Source organism: Melospiza georgiana, chromosome 17, assembly GCF_028018845.1.
Source record: "Melospiza georgiana isolate bMelGeo1 chromosome 17, bMelGeo1.pri, whole genome shotgun sequence".
Taxonomy (NCBI): Eukaryota; Metazoa; Chordata; class Aves; order Passeriformes; family Passerellidae; genus Melospiza; species Melospiza georgiana.
The window spans coordinates 12,417,770-12,437,897 of record NC_080446.1 but is presented as its reverse complement, the minus strand read 5'-3'; the positions used below and the strand labels follow the sequence as shown (position 1 = coordinate 12,437,897).

General features: G+C 48.0%; 1 protein-coding gene across 1 annotated transcript in view; it reads right to left on the bottom strand.

Annotated features, from left to right (window-relative positions):
• TOX2 (TOX high mobility group box family member 2) overlaps window positions 1-20,128 on the bottom strand; it is a 175,289-nt gene that overhangs the window by 6,629 nt on the left and 148,532 nt on the right. Inside the window, exons 5-8 of the mRNA XM_058036367.1 lie at window positions 18,749-18,976; window positions 6,317-6,397; window positions 4,017-4,424; window positions 2,095-2,225 (exon numbers count right to left, since the gene is read on the bottom strand). Of these exons, the coding sequence (XP_057892350.1) occupies window positions 2,095-2,225; window positions 4,017-4,424; window positions 6,317-6,397; window positions 18,749-18,976 (848 nt within the window). The remainder of the gene's footprint in view (window positions 1-2,094; window positions 2,226-4,016; window positions 4,425-6,316; window positions 6,398-18,748; window positions 18,977-20,128) is intronic.

The window sequence follows — 20,128 nt, the reverse complement described above, 5'->3', positions numbered from 1 at the left end:
CAGCTCCTGGTCCTGTTCCCTCTTCCAGGCTGTCTGCAGAGACTTCAGGAAGGAGCATGCAAAGGTCAGAGCTATCCATGTCCCTGAGCCCCTGGGGCAGGCAGACAGCAGGGATATTCTAATGGATCAGGCAGTTATTTATTGCTCTGCAAGAAATAAATGTCTGTACACTCTGTGCCCAGCCCAGCAGTGGTGAGTGCTCTGCTGGCACAGACAGAGCTGTGCTCTGAAAAGCCTGGGAGCTGGTTATTATTTTATTATTTCTCGTGAAAGCACTGTGTTCCAGCACTTGAAGGAAATCAATACTCCAACCATATCCAGTCTCCTTCCCAGCCTGCTCCCAGAGAGAACCCCAGGAATGTTCTAGAGCACAACAGAGCCTCCAAACCATGAGCCAAGAGCAGGGAGCTAGGCAGAGATTGGGAATGGCTTCCACACACTCCCTGCACCCCAGCTTAAAACTGCCCTGATGTTTTCATTTATTGGGGATTTCCAGACCTTCACGCTGGCACATTCATGTCAGAGCTTGTAGGGCATAAGGGGAAGATGTGTGCAGATATCAGTGGGTGTTGGGAAGGATGAAAGTTTGACAAGAAAGTCTCATAGATATGTGTGCTTAGCAGAAAGATTTTTAAATGTAGAGTCTGATGAAGGAATAGAGATGGAAGCAAGTTTTGATATAGAAGAAAAGAATTGCTGAGCCAGTCTCACTGGATAACCAAGGAAGCAAAGGATGTGTTGGTTAGAAGGGGTTTTTATGGCTTAGAGCAAAGGATAAACCCACCCCAAACAAGAAGAGTTTTTTACCAAGCAGAAAGATAGCACAGGCAAACAAGTCAGCAAATGTGGCAAGTAGAAAAATGGTCTCAGAATTTTCCACTGCAAGAAAACTGAAAAACAACTTCTAGCTTAAACTGTAATGTACTAACTTTTAGTGACTGGATAACAGTAACATGAATATGGTAATTATAGTAGTTATGATAGGCTATAGATAATAGTTAAGGTATAGATTGGTTCTACTATATGAAGATGCTCAGCAAAGAAAAGTCTATAATGCATTGTAACCAAAACCAAAGGGTCTCCAGGCCTGCCTGCAGCTGGAGCTGACAGCTGTGGGCACAGCTCTGTCACCCACAACCCTGGGCTGCTGGAACATCTTGGATGGAATGAACTCAATTTTGGAGAGCCCCTGGAGTCCTGCATCTCTCATTTCAGCTCTTACGAGTGGGGCTTTCCTGCATGGTGCAGGGGGATGGAGCATTGTGTGGCTCTAGGGAGGATGGAGGATTTGTACACCAGTCCCAGGAATGGTAAGGGTCCTGCTGGCAGAGACAATTCTGGGAGGTTGTGGCCTCAGTGATAAGAGCAATTGCTTTAGGAACAGAGGAACATTGCTTATCACAGAACCACAGAATAGACTGGGTTGGAAGGGGACTTAAAGCCCATCTCAATCCATCCCCTGCCATGGACAAGGACACTTTCCACTGTCCCAGGCTGCTCCAAGCCCTGTCCTTGGACGCTGTCAGGGATCCAGGGGCAGCCACAGCTTCTCTGGGCACCCTGTGCCAGGGCCTGCCCACCCTCACAGGAAGGATTTCTTTCTAACATTTAATCTAAATTTCTTTTCTTTCAATTTAAAGCCATTCCCCCTTGTCCTATAACTATCTTCCTTTGCAATTAGTTGTTCTCTAACCTTTTAATAAGGTTAGAGAGATTCTAATAAGGTTAGTAAGACTCTCTAAGCACTGGAAGGCCACATTGAGGCCTGCCCTTATGGACATGGCTGCTTTCAAACCTCCAGGAACTCTGCTGGGGGAATTGCTACAGAAAGAAATGTGTCTAACCCTCCCATGGAATGGAAATAAATAAAAAAAGAGGGGAAAAAAGGACAACTTCATATCCAATGAAGAATTTATCCATGATTTTTAAGCTACCTCCTTCATGGCATCACTTCAGCGAGCCTACAGAGCTGAGGGAGCCCTGAGCTCCCCTGAGCACAACTGGGCACACATTTTAGGGCAGCAGGGAGCTGTGGGGCACTGTCACTGTCCCAGCCCAGATGTGCAGGAGCAAGGAGCTGTTTTGTGTACTGGCCTGCAGTGGTTGACCCCACACTCCCTGCTGGGGTAGTCGCTGTCCCACTCAGTGCTTCCTGGGGGGTTTGATGCTCCAGGAGAACGGGGTCCAACGCTGTTCTGGAACTCAGACGAAATATGGGAGAAGTCCTGCAGGGTGGAGAGCAAAAGGAGGTTTACAGGGGCATACAAAGCAGGAGAAGAGCAGATTTAAAAAGAGTGCATAATCACATTTATAGGCATTGTCCCCAAACCTGTCAGTTCAGAGCACAGGAGGAGCCCCAGGGACAGAGGGAGGTCCAAGCCCAGACATGGTGTCAGTGCAGCAGCACATTTCACATCCCTTTTCCCTGCTCCTTTGGTCAGGATCCCCCTCCTTGGGGATGGCAATGGCTGTGGGGGACACACAGCCACAAAAGCCTTTGGGTTTTTGCAGTGTGGCCACCAAAGCAGTGTCCAGTACAGCCTAAGTCCTGTGCAGTTCCCCACCCCAGTGCTCAGGAACAAGGGACAGCCACACAATCAATACTGTCCCCATGAGCTGCCACCACTGGCAACTCACTCAGGACACTGAGGGGCTGCTCAGCTGAAAGCTGATCAGTGTTCCCCATTTTTTGGGGGTGAGTTTAATTAAATTTATATCCATTAGGAATGTATATAAACCAGATTCATGAGAGTTACCTGGCAAAGAACATGATTTGTTTGAAAATACCCAAATTAGGGCAATGGAAGGTATTTTTTTATTTCTGTATTTTGTTCACAAACTATGTGGAATGGAGTTTCACAAAATGCTGCCCTCAGCAACAGCTCCTAACCCAGTGAGTGATTGTGAGGATCCCCAATAATGCTCTCACCAAATTACAGAAGCCACTTTGGCAGTGCAGAGCTAAAGCCCAGTCCCTGTGCTGGAGAAATTAGGATCATTCAGGTTGCAGAAAACCTCCAAGATCATTGTGTTGCCATTAACCCAGCACTGCCACCCCACCACTAAACCCTGTCCTCGCGTGCCACATTTACACATTTTTTGAAAGCTTCCAGGAATGGTGACTCCACCACTTCTCTGGGCAGCTGTTGCACTGCCTGATAACCCTTTCAACAAAGACATTTTGTTTAATTTTCAATCTAAGCATTCTCTGGCACAACTTGAGGCCATCTCTTCTTGTGTTGTCCCTGTTCCCTGTGAGCAGAACCTGACCTGTGGCTGTCTCCTCCTGTCAGGGAGCTGTGCAGAGCCAACAATGTCAAAAATGTGTATTTTATGATTGGCTTTTCTCAAATATTCAAATGAATATTATATGTGTTGTGTTAAAAAGTAATGCTGTAATAATTTTTTAGTAGTGTGTTAAATATAGTTTTAGGTTATAACAAAATGTTAAAACAGAAACTGTGCTATGTAGGATACTTTTTTAAAGAGAGGACTTGCACCAAGATAGCAGCCACAGGACAACTAAATCTTTCAGAGAAAGAGAATTTATTGCTCCATTATCGGGAGAAATGAACTTCTTCCCTCCTCACTCAGCCGAGTTAGGATTAAGAGGAAGAAGCTGACACTGCCCAGACAGAATCCTGTATTTGAATGGAATTTATGCATCATGTATGAGGTGTATGAATATGCAATAGGCTGTTGTTTTTAAGGGTTAATCCTCTGGGCCTTTTTTGGGCTTATTTTGCCCAGAAAAGTTACCCGGACTGTCCATAACTCTTTGTTTTTATTGTCCCAATCCAAATTTTCCAAATTATTATTACTCTAATTATATTACAATTTTTAATAACCATTTAATTATCATTAAACTTTAAAAATTTTAAAAACCAACCGATTGGCATTTTTCACACACGAGCTCTCCCCCTGAACCTCCTTTTCTCCATGCTGAGCCCCATTCCCATCTCCCTCACCCCCTCCTGGTGCTCCGTGCCCCCATCCCCGCGGAGCCCCACACTGACCTGCTGGCCGGGCGGCGAGGCGTTGATGGGGGGCTGTACCTGTAGTGCCATGGGGGGGGACAGGAGGGGCTGCTGGGGGACCTGCTGCATGCTGAGGGGCTGGGGCAGGAGCGAGCTCTGCGGGTGGTGCAAGGACAGCTGCTGGTGGAGCGGGGGGCTGATCTGGAAGGAGGGAGGAGGGGAGGCACTGATGCTGGGCAGCAGGGGCTTGGAGGGCAGCGTGCGGGGCAGCCCCGCGTGAGGGTGCCCACGGTAGCTCTGCAGCTCCGATGGGGACAGGAAGGAGCCCAGGCCGGGGTAGGGAGAGGATGCCTGAGGCGGCATGGGGTACATGGGCTGCTTGGGAGGGATCATCTTGGAAGGGGGGTTGCTCTGGGTGCTTTTCGTCTCCCCCTGGTCGGCAGAGCTCTGTGGGGAAACAGAGAGGCAGGTGGTGAGGAAGGGAAAGAGGAAACAGTGATATTCATCCTGAGAGATCCATCAGTGCAGACAGCCACCCATGGGCTATCCCCCCCAGGGATTGTCTTAGCAAACCCCTCACTAAACATTGCCCTACACTGTCACAGACATCTTTTATTGAAAATCCTTTCCTTAGCATTTTTCCTTCTGAGAAGCTGAGAAGCCTCAAGAACAAAATGTCGACATTGATTATCTGCTGCTGTGGAATGCAACAGGTGCATCTGTGATTGGCCCATGTTGGATGTTTCTAATTAATGGCCAATCACAGTCAGCTGGCTTGGGCTCTCTGTCCAAGCCACAAACCTTTGTTATCATTCTTTTCTATTCTATTCTTAGCTACCTTTCTGATGAAATCCTTTCTTCTATTCTTTTAGTATCGTTTTAATGTAATATATATAATAAAATAATAAATCAGCCTTCTGAAACATGGAGTCAGATTCTCATCTCTTCCCTCATCCTCAACCCCTGTGAGCACTGTCACACTATATGACACCTACTACATGGCAGCCCACTTCCACTACGTACCGTCTATAGGAGCAGTATTTGCAATCCTAGCAGGCTTTATCCACCGATTCCCTCTATTCACTGGGTGCACCCTTCACTCAACATGGATCCCCATGGATCCTGCTCCTCTCCCACCTGCCCCATGAACTGCCAGCCCTGCAGCAGCTGGGTGCCCACAGCCTGTGTTTGGAGATTGTTTATCCACAGGTGATTGTTTCCATAGCTGGAAAATTAACTCCAGTAACTCAACTGTGCCTTTGGCAGAGACTGGAGCTTCAAGGGGAGCGAATCTGAAACCTCAGGTTTAGCTTTTATATTTTCCAGATTCTGTGCTGCTTTAGTGTGTGGGTCTGGGCTTCATATCAGGGGATGGTGAGCTCTGTGCACAGAGCAGGGAGACAAAACAATTCCTGCTCCAGCTGGGCACCAAGGACAAATGATCTAAATCTCAGCCCAAGAGCACAAACACCGTGGGCTGGAGAGAGAAAAACAAGCAGGATGGGACTGCCTGGGCTAAAGCTGGAATGGGACAATGAACTGCAAGGTGCAAATGGAGCAGAACTGATCACAGTGACAGACCCCGTGCCCGGCCGTGCATTTTGGGGCCATTTTGGTTCATCTTGGGTGCAGCCCTGGCTGGGCTCTTGTGCTGCCCAAGGTGGATCCATTGAGGCCTTTTAATAAATCTCTGCTTTATTCTTTAGCTCTGTCCAGCCTCTGTTCTAGATCAGCCTTCCCAAGGCATCAAACCAGTGCAGACACAAACTGCCCCCAGCAGCTGTCTGCTTTGGGTGGCTGACAAACCCATCCTGCTTCCAGCAGAGTACAAATGGGTCAATAAACCCTCTGCTTTCCCCATCCTGTGCATCCCTGCAGCCCTGGTGGGTCTACAATGCACAGGACAATCATTTTGGCAGGAAGGAGAGAAGGACAAGGGGAAATTTTTTGGGTTGGACAATGAGGGTTTTGTCCTGTGATGGGCAGTCAGAACTACACTGTGTTGCTTTGCTGAAAACCAAGTTTTGCAGAAGAGCAAATTGGAGAAATTGAGAAAAAACCCAAAGCCATAGAGCACATGCCTCCCTTCACCCCACACAGGGACACTGATGAAACCCCCCAAAGTAAACCTATCCAAAGTGGGGCCTCACTGCAGCTCTCTAAAGCAGATGACAGCCCAGCTCCTGCCCTAACCATGCCACAGAGCCCCTCTTTCAGCCCCTTGGGAAGGTGCTGATGCTTTGATCAGCTCTGATATCACAGTTAGACAGCATTTCTGATAAATGTGCCTCTCCCTGGGGGCTGCTGTGGGTTGTACCCTGTGTGTGAGTGTGCTGTACCTTGGAGACGAGGCTGGCCCGGTACGCAGCCAGGGCTTTCAGGTACTCCTTCTTGGCAGCTTCTGTTTTCCTCTTGTATGCCTGGAAGGACCAAGGGATGGAAAATCATTAGTAGAGGGAACAGGGGCATGCTGGCCTTGGCTGCACCCACCTGCTCAGTGAGAGCCCCCTTCAGTGGGGCTCTGTGCATGAAAAACTCAATTCTGCTGCAGGGGAATTTACACCAAACCAAGAAAATGAAGCCCCTGGATTGGACCCTGCTGGGATTTTTGATCTTATCCTGTGCTGGGATCTCTGGTCAGAGTGGTCTGTGTGTTTAGACAGGTAAGAGACACAGTCTGATTTACAAGGTGAACACAGTGAAATCCCTTCCCAACAGGAAGCTGAGTAAAGAGTGATCCAGGCTCTTGGAAAAGCAGGACAAAAGCCCAAATCCTCAAATGACAGGACTGTCTTTAAAGTCCCTTCCAACTCAATCCATTCTATGATTCTGTGATGATGACCAGCTTAAAAACACCTGAGACAGTCAGAATTCCTAAATTATTGATTTGTTTTCTTGGTTTTCCCAATATTCTCCTTTAGAGCTCAAAACCCCAGCTCTTCCCTGCAGTCTGGACAGCTGGGAACTGCTTTCTGATCTTACAAAAACTGAGATTTTTGCCTCGTGTTATGACTTGGTGAGCTGGAGATTGCAGGGAAGCAAGTACCAGGAGAGTTCACTTCCCTAAGGAAAATAAAGCTTTGGAAGAGTGAATTATGGTTTATTTTTCCCCATAATGAGAGATGCCTCATGATCATGTCAGTGCTGGTTCCCTTCCTGCCTGGATCCTGGTCCTCCACATGCAGGTGAAGACCTGCAATAAATAATGGTGTGATCCACTCTGCCCCCAGCATGATTCCCCATAGGATTACACAGATTAAACTGAGCAAAGGAGTTATTTTAAAACTGAATAAAAATTTCAGGATGAAGGCAGGAACTCCCAGGGAAAATAACCACCAACCCTCTTCTCCACTGGAAACCCAAAGCCTTCCTCAAGTGATGCACTGAAAGTTGATTTCAATTAGAACAGATTTGCATGTATTTAATTCAGCTTTAAAACCATCAACAGCTTTCAGCAGTTGAAATGCTGAAGCCTGGTGGGCACATTCTCTGCCCAGGATGATTTAGGTTGGATATTGGGAAGAATTTCTCCATGGAAAGGGTTGCCCAGCCCTGGAGCAGGTTGGTCAGGGAGGTGGTGGAGTCACCATTTCTGGAGGTGTATAAAAGACCTATGGATGTGGCACTGGGTGCTGTGGCATTCACATTCTCTGGAAAATCCCTTCACCCAGGATTTTTCTCCTGGGAAGCTAAGGAGCCTCAGAGAAAAGGAAAACAATTCTTTCATTTGCTTCTCCTGTGTTGTGCTCACATGTGCAATGTGTTTGGAGATTTACCCACAGGTGATTGTTCCATTGCATTCTGCTGGGAGTTGTTTTCACTCTTTGGCCAATCAGGGCCAAGCTGTGTCAGGGCTCTGGAGAGAGTCACCAGTTTTCATTATTATCTTTTTAGCATTCAGTAAGTATCCTTTCTGCATTTTTTAGTATAGTATAGCATTCTTTAATATAACATAGTATCTTAAAGTAATAAACGAGCCTTCTGAGAACATGGAGTCAGATCCATCACTTCTGCCTCCGTCTGGGGAGAACCCAAATACAACAGGTGGCTGTGGCAGTGCTGGGCTGACAGCTGGACAGGATGATCCTGAAGGTATTTTGCAACCAAAACAATCCCACAATTCTATGATTTAGCTTATTTCCCCTGCAAATTTCCATGGCCATGGCAGACTCCCTCCCAGCACTGACCTCTGAAGGGAGAGTAACCTTCCAGCAGTTGAACTGAATGTGAGTTTAAAATCAGTACAGATAAATTCTATTAAAAATGGATTGAAAGCCTTATTTTCATTGCTAAATCACAGTGAGTCCTGTAATGAAACGTTTTGACTCGACACACTGGAGGTCTCAGATGGCAATTTTCTGAAATGGAGCATTTCTCTACGTTTGTCTTTGGCTTTATGGCATTCAGGAAATATTACATTTGCTCCATTCAGAACAAAATTACTTTTCAAAATGTCAGCCTGAAGAAGAGTTTGCCTGTGAAAAGTAACTATTTCTTCAAACAGTATCAGTTCCCTTAATAAAAGCTATTACCTTTCTCTACAATCTCCAGATCTTTTATTATGGAATCAAAGAGTGGTTTGGGTTGGAAGGGACCTTAAAGCTCCTCCAGTTCCATCCCCCTGCCATGGGCAGGGACACCTTCCACTGAGGGAGGTTTGTGCCCATCACTGCACCAGAGAATTTATTGTGTTCAGCAGCAGAGCTGGTGGATGTTCTTAAATGTGGTACCTGATGCCCTCACAGCAATGAAATAGGAATTCCTGTATCTCAGTGTTTAAGAGAGGCCACATCTGGATGCTGCCCTATGGAGAACATTTTTAATTATTTTTCCTCTATAACAGCAAAATACAAGAGTGGTTTTACCTGGTTTTTTCCCCCTAGTATGGTGGGAAAACAAAGTATTCAGAGCTATGCAAAGATAAATTTAATTATTAGCAAGACTTGCCTGGAGCAAAACCTGCAATTTCTGGACAGGTAAATTAGACTTCCTAAAGCTAAATGCAAATAAATAAATAACCAATAAAGTCTGTGCCTATCTTCATCCCCATCACTTGCTTTTCCTGCTAAATTCCTTTTTTTTAAATGCCACTCTTCATTTGTTCTTGTCTCTTTTAGAGATCTTGTGTCGGGATGTGCTGCTGGGTGGGGCCTGGTGCAGGACTGGGCAGGGGCAGCCAGTGGCTCATTGGAGCTCAAGCCTGGCCACCAGCAGGGTGAGCTCAGGGACTGTGCTCTCTGATGTTTCTCTGGTGAGCTGCAAGTTCTGGAAGATTCCTGGTGGATTATCCGGGTTTTGATCATAGAATCCCAGGATGGTTTGGTTTGAAGGCACTGTTTTGATCCACCCCTGCCATGGGCAAGGACACCTTCCATGGTGTCTCACCATGGTCTATTCCACCATTCCATGGAATTGGTTATTCCACCATCCCAGGGTGCTCCAAGCTCCATCCAGCCTGGCCTTGGACACTTCCAGGGATCCAGGGGCAGCCACAGCTTCTCTGGGTGACATGTGCCACCACCCTCATTGCAAAGAACCATCCCTAAGGGTCTCCTGTTGGGAATTTTGCAGTCCTGCCCTGCACCCCCGCAGGGCTCCCTGCCTGTCCCCAGGGAATCACCACACTGATGTGGGATCTGAACAAAGCTCCTCACAAATCCTCTGTGGAAAGGCAGCTCTAGTGCAGCATTTATAACCTTTAAAATTTTAATTTAAACATTGACAAAACCACGTTACTTTCTAATTAAATCCCATTTTCTCCCAGGGATTTTAATTTTGAAGTAATTTATCAGATTTAAGGATCCTCAAAACATTTTGCATGTTTTTCTTCCTAACCTGCCGTGCCCACTGATTTATTTTCCTTATTCATTAGCAGGAGGATTCATTAGTCATTAAGTGAGTGGGTGGGTTGGAGGGAGGAGGTGGGGGGGATAGGAAATAAAAATGGTTAGTGATTATGAAAACAAAAAAAAAAAACCAGAGCTGTAAGAAGCATATGTCGGGATCGTAATCCTGACACCTCTGTGTCTCAGCAAAGCAGCCAGTAATTGTAGCATAATGAAATGTTCTTGTTTGATAACAAGTTAATTAGAGAAGACAATTACTGCAAACCCCGCTGACGCCCACGAGCGGCTCCGTGTCGCGCAGGCACTGAGCGACAGCCGGGGCTGTTCTCTGTCACCTCTGCATCCCAGCCCTCCTGCTCCAGCAGGAATCCTGCTCCCCAAGCCTGGGGAACGAGGGGAAAGGCTCAAACTCTCCCCCAAAAAATCGAGTGGTACATTGAGCCCAAGTGGGAGGGTCTCTGCTGCAACACCAGGTGGAGTTTGGGGTGTTTTGCTTCATCAAAAAGGTAAAACATCAGGAGAGGAGAGATGGGAAGTGCAGGAAAGGTTTCCAGGAGGAAAGCTGGAGAGGAAGACCAAGAGGAGCCACCATGATGTAGCAAAGGAGGCACGGGGTGATCCTCTGCATGTAGGAACAGAAGCAAAATAGGCTTAAATTACACCAAGGGAAATGTTGGGTAAGCACTGGGAAGGCTTGGGAGCAGTGAGGATAATTAAGCATGGGAAGACATTGCCTGGGGAGATGTGTAATCTCCACCATTGAGGGTTTAAGAACAGATTAGGAACACATCCATCAGGAATGGCTTAAGTAGAGATGATCCTGACTTCAGGCATGAGTATGGGCTGGTTGACCTCTTAAGTCTCTCCTTGCCCTTCTTTCTATGATTCCATGACTGTTTTTTTTTCTTCTCCCAAATGTGTAAATTTGGTTTTTATTCTGCTTGTAAGTCTGCAGGGTTTTTCTTGTAACTATTATACACTTTCCTGCAAGATATGTCTTGAGACCACCATAGCTTATGGCTTATTCACAAGATGTCTCAAAGCACGTCCTCCCTGCACATTCCCCTTTCTCTCCACACATCCTTACCACAGCCACTGGAAAGGCAAATAGGAAACATGGACAGGTTATCCTTATTCCTTCCCAGATCCTCCTTTCCTGCTTGCATCCCATTCTGTATGCCCTTCAAGACTTATTCTGTCCCTCGCACCATTAAAACCAACCAGCCCAAGCTACACTTCCAGAATAAAGCCTGTGGTCTGGATTATCTGGTAAGTCTTGCGGTCAACATCCCTGAGGGCACCTCCAGGGAAGACCCTGGCTGTGGGAACTATTTCCATGGTTTCAGGAGAGCTCCTGCTTTATCCTGGTGGAGACACAGTGCTGGGAAGCAATTCCTTTGGAGAATGAGTGTAAGAGCCTGCAGTGAAGCAGGAATTCCCATTGGTTAAAGCATCTTGAGGGGTTCCTGCTCTCCACTGCTTCGACTTCATGGGGTGGGTGTGGCATTCACACTCTGAAAAAATCCCTTCACCCAGGATTCTTCTCTTGGGAAGCTGAGAAGCCTCAGAGAAAAGGAAAACAATTCTTATCCCATTTGCTTCTCCTGTGTTGTGCTCACATGTGGAATATGTTTGGAGATTGTTTACCCACAGGTGATTGTTCCATTGCATTCTGCTGGGAGTTGTTTTCACTCTTTGGCCAATCAGGGCCAAGCTGTGTCAGGACTCTGGAGTGAGAGTCACCAGTTTTCATTATTATCTTTTGAGCATTCTGTAAGTATCCTTTCTGTATTCTTTAGTATAGTTTAATATAGTATTCTTTAATATCATATAGTATCATAAAACAATAAATTATCCTTCTGAGAACTTGGAGTCAGATTCATCACTCCTGCCTTCATCAGGGCACCCCACAAAGATAATAGGGTGGAAGTCATCCCTCACTCCATGTGAGGGCACAAGTGCATTCCCAGGACAATCCACTGAAGATTCCAAAGGGAACAGGGGGGTGACAAATCCAAATCCTAGCCTCCAATGAAAACCACACACCATTCACCTTCCAAACCTCTGATCTTGCTCTCCAAGAAGGACAGTGACACTCATGGAGCTGTTAAAAGCAGATCTGACCTTTCCTATCCTCCCCATCGTTATCCTGCTCTCCACCAGACCTCTTTGGAAGCCTTGTTTGGGGTTGGTGCTTTGATCCTTCTCTGGTGCATGGCTTTTCTTGATGCCCAGAAGATGCTGAAGCCTCTTTCCAGGCCAGGGCAGCTGCCTGGACCCTTCCAGCCCTCCCTGCCAGGGCTTTGGGGCTGCAGGAGGAAAGTGCATCCTGCTGTGGCTCTGGGGCTGACAGCTCTGTACAAAGCTGGAATTGGGCAGTTGTGACGTGGCTGTTCCTGTGGGATCTCTCTCCTCTGGTGGCTCTTCCATAAAACAACTTTACAGCTGGTTCTCAATGCCTCTGTCCCACCACAGACCCTGCAGTGTCCTGACAGCAGCTGAAGGATCAGGGTCAATGAGCAGATGGATCTGATTAAATAGGTGATCTATTAGTTTCTGCTGAGCATTTCTTCTGCTGGGTAATTTACCCCTGGAGTGTGACTTGATCCCTGGAGCTGTGTTGTTCTCCAGGCTGTACATCTGTGTCAGAAAATCCCATTTGTGTTTGGCCATGGAGTCACTCAGCATTACTGAACTGCTCCCAGTGAAGCGCGAGCGAGAACTCATCTCTGATATCTTTGTGTCCCAGGCTCAAAAACTCAACTGAAAATGCTGGGTTTGCCCAATCTCTGCTCATTTCAGATGGGAAGCTCTGGGTTAGCCTGGGGATCACCCAGCAGATTGCTTGGGAGCTCCTTGGTTCCTCTGCTCCCAGTTTCTGGGGCCTATGGAAATACCTGCCCAGGGCTTTGATTTGTGGCTGGATTTGCTGACAAAGAGAAGCTGGTTCCAGAGACTCCTGCAGCTGCCACCTTGGCATTGATCTCCACCATTGCTTGGCTCCAATCCAACCTCCTCTTCACCAAAACACTGCAGGGAACAGGGAGGTGCTCAGAGAGGGACGAGCAGAAATTGGCAGAGGAGAGTGAATCCCACCAGTGACTTCTCTGCAGAGTCTCCAGGCTTATCACCCTCAGGAATTCACCCTGAGGGAGGGCAGCCACCAGGGCTATGTCCCCTGCTCTGGGGCAGATGTGGCCCATGGTGGCCCTGTGGGTGGCACAGCCTGGCACCGGGCTGTTGTGCCAGGGGAAAATCCTCCTGGGGAATTAGCAGAGCTTTGCTCCAATCTAGAGCTCAATTTCTCCTAATTTCTGTCAAATCAGGCAGCCCTTTTAAACCATGCTGGGGAGCTCTGCTTGAGATCTGCTAATGGAAAAACTCCCACCGAGGCACGGGATGCTGGAGCTGGGACCTGGAGGATTCCTGTGCCAGGTACCCCATTGGATGCTAATGGCTGAATTAGCATTTCACTCTGCAGCAGAGTCGGAGCTATCTCTACAGGAACAGCTGCTAAACTATTTGCAAAGTTCAAAGAGAATGTATTCATTTTTCTTTTTTTTTTTTCCTCGAGTCACATTCTTCAGATTCCCGTGTAAGCTCCTTAGGAAAGGCCAGGGCAGCTGTTGAAGAATGCAGATTACAACGTCCTGCCAACGCAGCGCTGGGGATATTTAAGGTATTGTTATTTATTCCTATTCTACAGCCACGCTGGAAGGGGTTAAAATGGGGAAGAAAATGGTGCTTTGCCGAACAGGTGTCCTTGAGCAGTACCCAAGGACACAGAGATTGCTAATCCTGTATTCCACAGCATGATCAAATCACCAGGCAACAGATATAAATAAAAAAAGGCAGGAAATAAGGAAATTTAGATACAAGTGTGTCAGAGGGAAAATGAAGATTCATTGTGAAGAGGCTGAGAAGAGAAGAAGAAGAAGGAACAAAATGACAAAGCCACAAATGATAAACCAGTAAGAACAAAAGAAAGGGGGGAGAAAAAAGCCTCTCTGTGAAATGCATGTCTGTGACAGCAGCAGCCAAATCAAAGATGCTGCTAGATTATATGGTTTCTTGCATGATATGCATTCTGCTTCCCTTTCTGTGTTTGTCTTTCAGCTGGTGCACAGGGAGAAAAAAAAACATATCTGAAATGGGACGTGAGCAACCTTTATTTTCCTTGTTTCATCAGGAGGAGAAAGCAAATTTGCTTTGTGGGAGCAGCAGCACCTGCTCAATGGCAAATAAATAGCTCCAGCTTTGATATTACAGTGCATATAATCATTAGCAGCACAAATGGCAGAGGATTAACCCCCTGTGTGCTGGCAAAGGGCTGGCACGTCCCTGCTGCCAGCAGAAATGCTCCAGGAGGTGTCTGTGGAGGGGGCACAGGACCATCCTTCCCAGTCTGGCATGGCTACAGGCCACCAGCACTGGGCTGCCCTCAGCCCTTTGGCCCTGGCAGAGCTCTGTGCAGCCCAGTCTGTGTGCAGGATGGAGATGGGCACGGATGGACACAGGGCAGGCACAGCAGGAACGTGCCAGGGGCTGCTCACACGTGGGGGAATCACAAAATGCCCTGGGTTTGTGCAGCAGCTGCCCTGGAAACCCCTCCCTGCTGCTTTCCACAAGGTGGAACCAAAACACCCCCAGGACTGGGGCCCACTGGAGGGCACGGGGTAAGGTTTGTAAATCTTCTCTCAAGAGAAACTCCAGGGATGTAAAGAACTGCTCAGTGACACCTTGGGGCTGGGCTCTGCCCCTCTGGGATCCAAGTGAGGGACCAGCTCCAGAGCAGATCCTACAGCCTCACATCCACCCCTTCTCAAGCCAGGAAGAGGGGAACTGTTCTCTAAAACTTTGGTCATAATTTAGCCAAAATATCCAGATTTGGCTTTTGTTTGCCTGCTGTGCTAGCTCTTGTCAGGACCCAGGACATCCCTCTGGCTGTCCTGAGCAGCCAAGACCCCTGCCAGGGGGCTCAGAGACCCTGGCACAGAGCCCAAGATGCCCCTGTGGTTTTGATTATGACCCGTGGAGCAAATTACCAACCTTGTATGAAGATCAGCAAGTCATGACAAATTAAGTAGAATAATAGTGAATTTATCACAATGTGAAAAAAATAGATTTTGGGGTTTCTGGTATGGGGGTTCAGGGGGGCATGATGGAGGGAACTGGGAGTGTCCAGTCTTTCTCCTTCTTCTTCTTGGCCTCCATCTTCTGCTGTGATGTTGGCACTTACAGATTGATTTAGAGTAGAAGCTCACTGTCTAACATAGGTGATGGGTATTGGAAAGTAATTGTAAATATTGTACAGGTAGTTTTTAGTATAAAGACATAACACTGCCCTGGGGCAGGGTTGGACTTGACTGTCTTGCTGAATGGACCTCAGCTGGACGGGAGAAAATATTTTATAGGTAAGATACAATAAACAACCTTGAGACTGAGAAATGAAGAGCCCTGACTCCTTCTTCAAGTGCCAGGCTGGGAAAAGAGACTTTCCAACTTTTTTTGGGTCACTCTGACCAGCTAAAGATCCCAACACCTCTGTGTGGCTTTTCCCCAGGCTGCTTTCTGCAGCGACGACATGAAGCCACATTTGTCCACAAAGCTAAAAGCAGTGTCCTTGATGAAACACTTCCCTTCTCCAGCTTTTCCACCCCTTCCCAGAGCACAATCCTGCCTGCTGATGGGCTGATGCAGCCGTGTGGCAGGCTGGACCACCAGGCTGCAGCAGGATGCTGGCTGTGCTGTTTGGACACCATCCCCTCTCCAGATGTACCAGGAGAGCCCCTGGAAGGGAATGTGTGCACCACATCCTGCAGGAAACACCTACACGACAGCCCAGCCACTTGTTTTCACTCATTACAGGCATTTCAAAATTTTCTTTTCCTTTTCCCCCTTTCCGTCGCGTTGCCTCACGAATCCAAAAAAAAGCTTCAGGGGTGTTGGCAGAGGGAAGCAAACAGGGGCTAAATAAACTCTCCTGCAGCCAGACACTTGCAGAGCGAACGTGCCACACCACACAAACCACCCCAGAACCAAGGAGAAATCGTGTCCCTGCAGCCAGATCCCGGGCAGGGAGGTAACTGCTGTGGGAGAGAAGCATCCAGCTGGAGACAAAGGCAGGAAGTTAATATTTAAGCATTCAGACAAGGAACAAATGACTTAATTAAATCAATTACAGCGGGGAGAAATGGAGCCACTTAGAAAGCGTGTGTAAAGAGACGGGGAGGCTGCTGCGAGCTCGTGGAAGAGAGGGAGGAGGGAGGGAGGGAGGGTTAGCAGGGGAGATAAACGGGCTGGTTTAATCCCTGCTGGTAATTAAGAGCTGAGCGTCTGCACTGCGCTGAGTCAGGGTGGCAGCAGTGCTCGCACTCCCCGAGCTGTGCTGATGGTTGGTGGAGCAAAGGAGGGCCAGGCTGAGATGCTGGGGGGGGGGATGCAGGCAGGAGAAAGAGGTGACACAAAGCTCCTCCACACTCCTGAACCACACAGCAGAAACGAGGCCCCTGTCCTGCAGCTTCCCAGTGTTGGGGTCACTCTCCTGACCTCCCTCCCCTCTTCAGATTTCTCATCTCTTTCAGATTTCTGCCTGCTGTCGAAGCAACAGCAAAAACCAAGCCCCTGTGCTGTTGGGGTCACTCTCCTGACCTTCCTCCCCTCTTCAGATGAGGAATTTCTGCCTGCATGATCCTACAGTGATCCCCCCGAAGAGGAGAAAAGGGAGCAACAAATGAGTTTTCATCCCTGGAGATCCCTGTGGGGTGAAAATTAAGGTTCTATCCCAGCAGAACTTCCAGTTAAATGGCTTTTTCCCTCCCTGCTGCTCTCAGTGCTGGCCTGGGACACCCAGAGACACAAAGCTTTTCCACACTCCTGAACCTCCCACATCCTGAAGCAACAGCAAAAACCAGGTCCCTATCCTGCACCTTCCCAGGGCTGGGGTCACCCTCCTCACCTTCCTCCCCTCTTCAGATGGGGAATTTCTGCCTGCATAATCCTAAACTGATCCTCCCAAAGAGGAGAAAATGGAGCAGCAAAAGAGCTTTCATCCTCTGCTCTTACTCCTGATTCAGTGCGGGGTGGAAATCAAGGTTCTATCCCAGCAGAACTTCCAGTCAAATGACTTTTTCCCTCCCTGCTGCTCTCTCCACAGATGGAACTGCTTCCAGTGCTGTAAAGGAGGGCCAGGCTGAGATGCTGGGGTGATGCAGGCAGGAGAAAGAGGTGACACAAAGCTTTTCCACACTCCTGAACCCCCCACATGCTGAAACAACAGCAAAAACCAAGCCCCTGTCCTGCTGGGGTCACCCTCCTGACTTTCCTCCCCTCTTCAGATGGGGAATTTCTTCCTGCTTGATCCTACAGTGATCCCTCCAAATAGGAGGAAACAGAGCAGCAAAAGAGCTTTCATCCTTGGAGATCCTCTGCTCTTACTCCTAACTCAGTGTGGGGTAGAAATAAAGGTTCTATCCCAGCAGAACTTCCAGTTAAATGGCTTTTTCCCTCCCTGCTGCTCCCAGTGCTGCCCTGGGACACCCACAGACACAAAGCTTTTCCACACTCCTGAACCTCCCACATCCTGAAGCAACAGCAAAAACCAAGCCCCTGTCCTGTTGGGGTCACACTCCTGACCTTCCTCCCCTCTTCAGATGAGGAATTTCTGCCTGCATGATCCTACAGTGATCCTGCCAAAAGAGAGCAGCAAAAGAGCTTTCATCTCTGGAGATCCTCTGCTCTTACCCCTGACTCAGTGTGGGGTGGAAATCAAGGTTCTATCCCAGCAGAACTTCCAGTTAAATGGCTTTTTCCCTCCCTGCTGTTCTCCGCAGTGCTGGCCATGGACACCCAATGACACAAAGCTTTTCCACTTGTGAATGAAGGTTTATTTTTCCATTTTTCTCCATAATGAGAGATGCCTCTTGATCATGTCAGTGCTGGTCCACTGCTGGTTCAGGTTCACCCCTGAACCCCCCCCATGCTGAAGCAACAGCAAAAACCAAGCCCCTGTCCTGCTGGGGTCACCCTTCTGACTTTCCTCCCCTCTTCAGATGGAGAATTTCTGCCTGCATGATCCTACAGTGATCCCCCCAAAGAGGAGAAAATGGAGCTGCAAAAGAGCTTTCATCCCTGGAGATCCCTGTGGGGTGGAAATCAAGGTTCTATCCCAGCAGAACTTCCAGTTAAATGGCTTTTCCTGTCCCTGCTGCTCTCTCCCCAAATGAAGCTGCTCCCAGTGCTGGCCAGGGACACCCAGCTGGAGCTGTGGCCAGAAGTGCTCCCAGCTAAAGCCCTTCTGGGGGCAGGACACATCCCACACCGTGTCAGGTCTCACTCTGCCTGACAAACAGCCCTGCTTGCTCTGGGAAGTGCTCCCTGGGGTTCTCTCCATGGGAAATGAGCAATTACAGGCTTTTGTGACTGGCTCAGCAGCAGCCAAAGAAGGAAAGCAGGAGCTGGAATTCTCCACGTGAAGCAGACAAAGTGGCTGACAGCTTTGGGGCAGCAAGGTTTCCTCTGTGAGGCCACTCCAGACATCTCCTTGTGAAGCTTTTAAAGCCTGACTGCTGGGTTTGGAGCCAGCAGCACAGGGAGTTAATGGTGTTTAGCCTGTTGGCTGTCACTCCTTGTAAGTAAATAAGCAAATACAAACCCATCTCCCATCTCGAGCTGGAAAACCCCACGTCAGGGAAAGGCCACTGATGGCTGTGCAGAGTGTGAACTTATCAAGAATAATTAGTTGTCATAAAAATTTTGCTCTTCCCCATGCTACAACAGCAATTTTGCACATGGGCACTTCAGCACAGCTCCTAAAAACAGCTTTTTAGCCTGTGGAAGCCTCTGGCCTTGCCCTGAACATTCCTGCACCGTGGAAATACACATTTCAACAGCTGAAAGACAAAAATAAATAACTCAGTAACTCACTTGCTTTTGTTCTTCTCCCAGGCTGTCCCACATGGATGCCACGATTTTCGACACGTCCCCGAAGGTGGCGTTGGGGTTTTGCCCTTTGATGGCTGCTTGTGTGTCTCTGAAAAACAGGGCATAGGCTGACACGGGCTTCTGGGGCTCATTGGGGTCCTTCTTCTTCTTCTTCTTTTGGCTTTTGGGCTTTTTGCCCAGGTCTGTCGAGGGTCTTTTCTCTCCAGTAGCCTGCAAAAGCAAGAGATGAAGCTTAGCTAAGGTCTGATACCAGACCCTGCTGCAGCTGCTGAGCCAAGGAGATGAGAGAGGATATGGGAAGTGGAGATGTCCCAGTGTGGAGTGGGGCAGCAGCTCTGGGGGTCTCTGTCCCTCAGGAGCTTCTTGGATCATTGCACAAACTGCAGGTGGGTGCCTGAACCTGCTTTGGTGTCTCCTCTCAGAGCAGCTCATAGCTTGGGTTCATCCCTTTGTCCCTGTGTCACCCTGTTCTTCTAAAGTTCTTCTAAGCTTTCTGATGTTACATTTTTGTAGTGGAGTTTCTCACACACTTTTCATGTAAATAATGATTGTTTTGCATTTTTTTCTGGAGGAGGAGAGAATTGATGGATTGTTGGTTTGTCCAGTGTGGCTGGAGAGGTGGCAATTTCATCCTCCAATCCATGTTCACTTTTTAAAGTCTATAAATATTGGAGTTTGGAAATAAACTATGCTCTTTTTACCTTGGACATTTCAGCGTGTGCATATAGTTCATTTTGTGTCCTATTGCGACATCCCTGCTCCAGATCTGGGGCTTTCCAGTCCTCAGTCACTCTCCTCCCCAGCTCACTCACTCCTTGATCCTTTTCTGGAACCTCTCCACCTGCCTTGCTTTCCCAGCTAGGTTGCTTTAGCAATCCATGGATTTTCCAGACTTGGCTTCCACGTGGTTTCTGATTTCCACCCCACTGAGCCCCCTTTGCATCTGCTCCTCACTTCCCTCCCCATTCCAGGAGGGCTCTGAGCACTGACCAAGCAGCACCAGCACCACATTAAACATCACACCAGGGCCAGCCAAAATTTGCTCCATCCTGCTAACATATATGTGCCCTATCCAGAAAAACATCCAAAATTGAACTATTTTAATCACACCAATTAAATGCTTTGCCTGTGCTGTTCACTCTTCTGACTGATCTGGGTGTCACCGTGATATTTTCTGAAAAATCCTCTTTGCCCAGGATTTTCTCCTGGGAAGCTGAGAAGCCTCAGAGAGGAGTGAAAACAATAATTATCTGATTGCTGCTCCTGTGTTTGCTGCTTTGGAATGTGGCTTGGATGTTGTTTACCAACAGGTGAATGTTTGATTGGTTCCATGTGAATTGTTTTTAATTAATGCTCAATCAC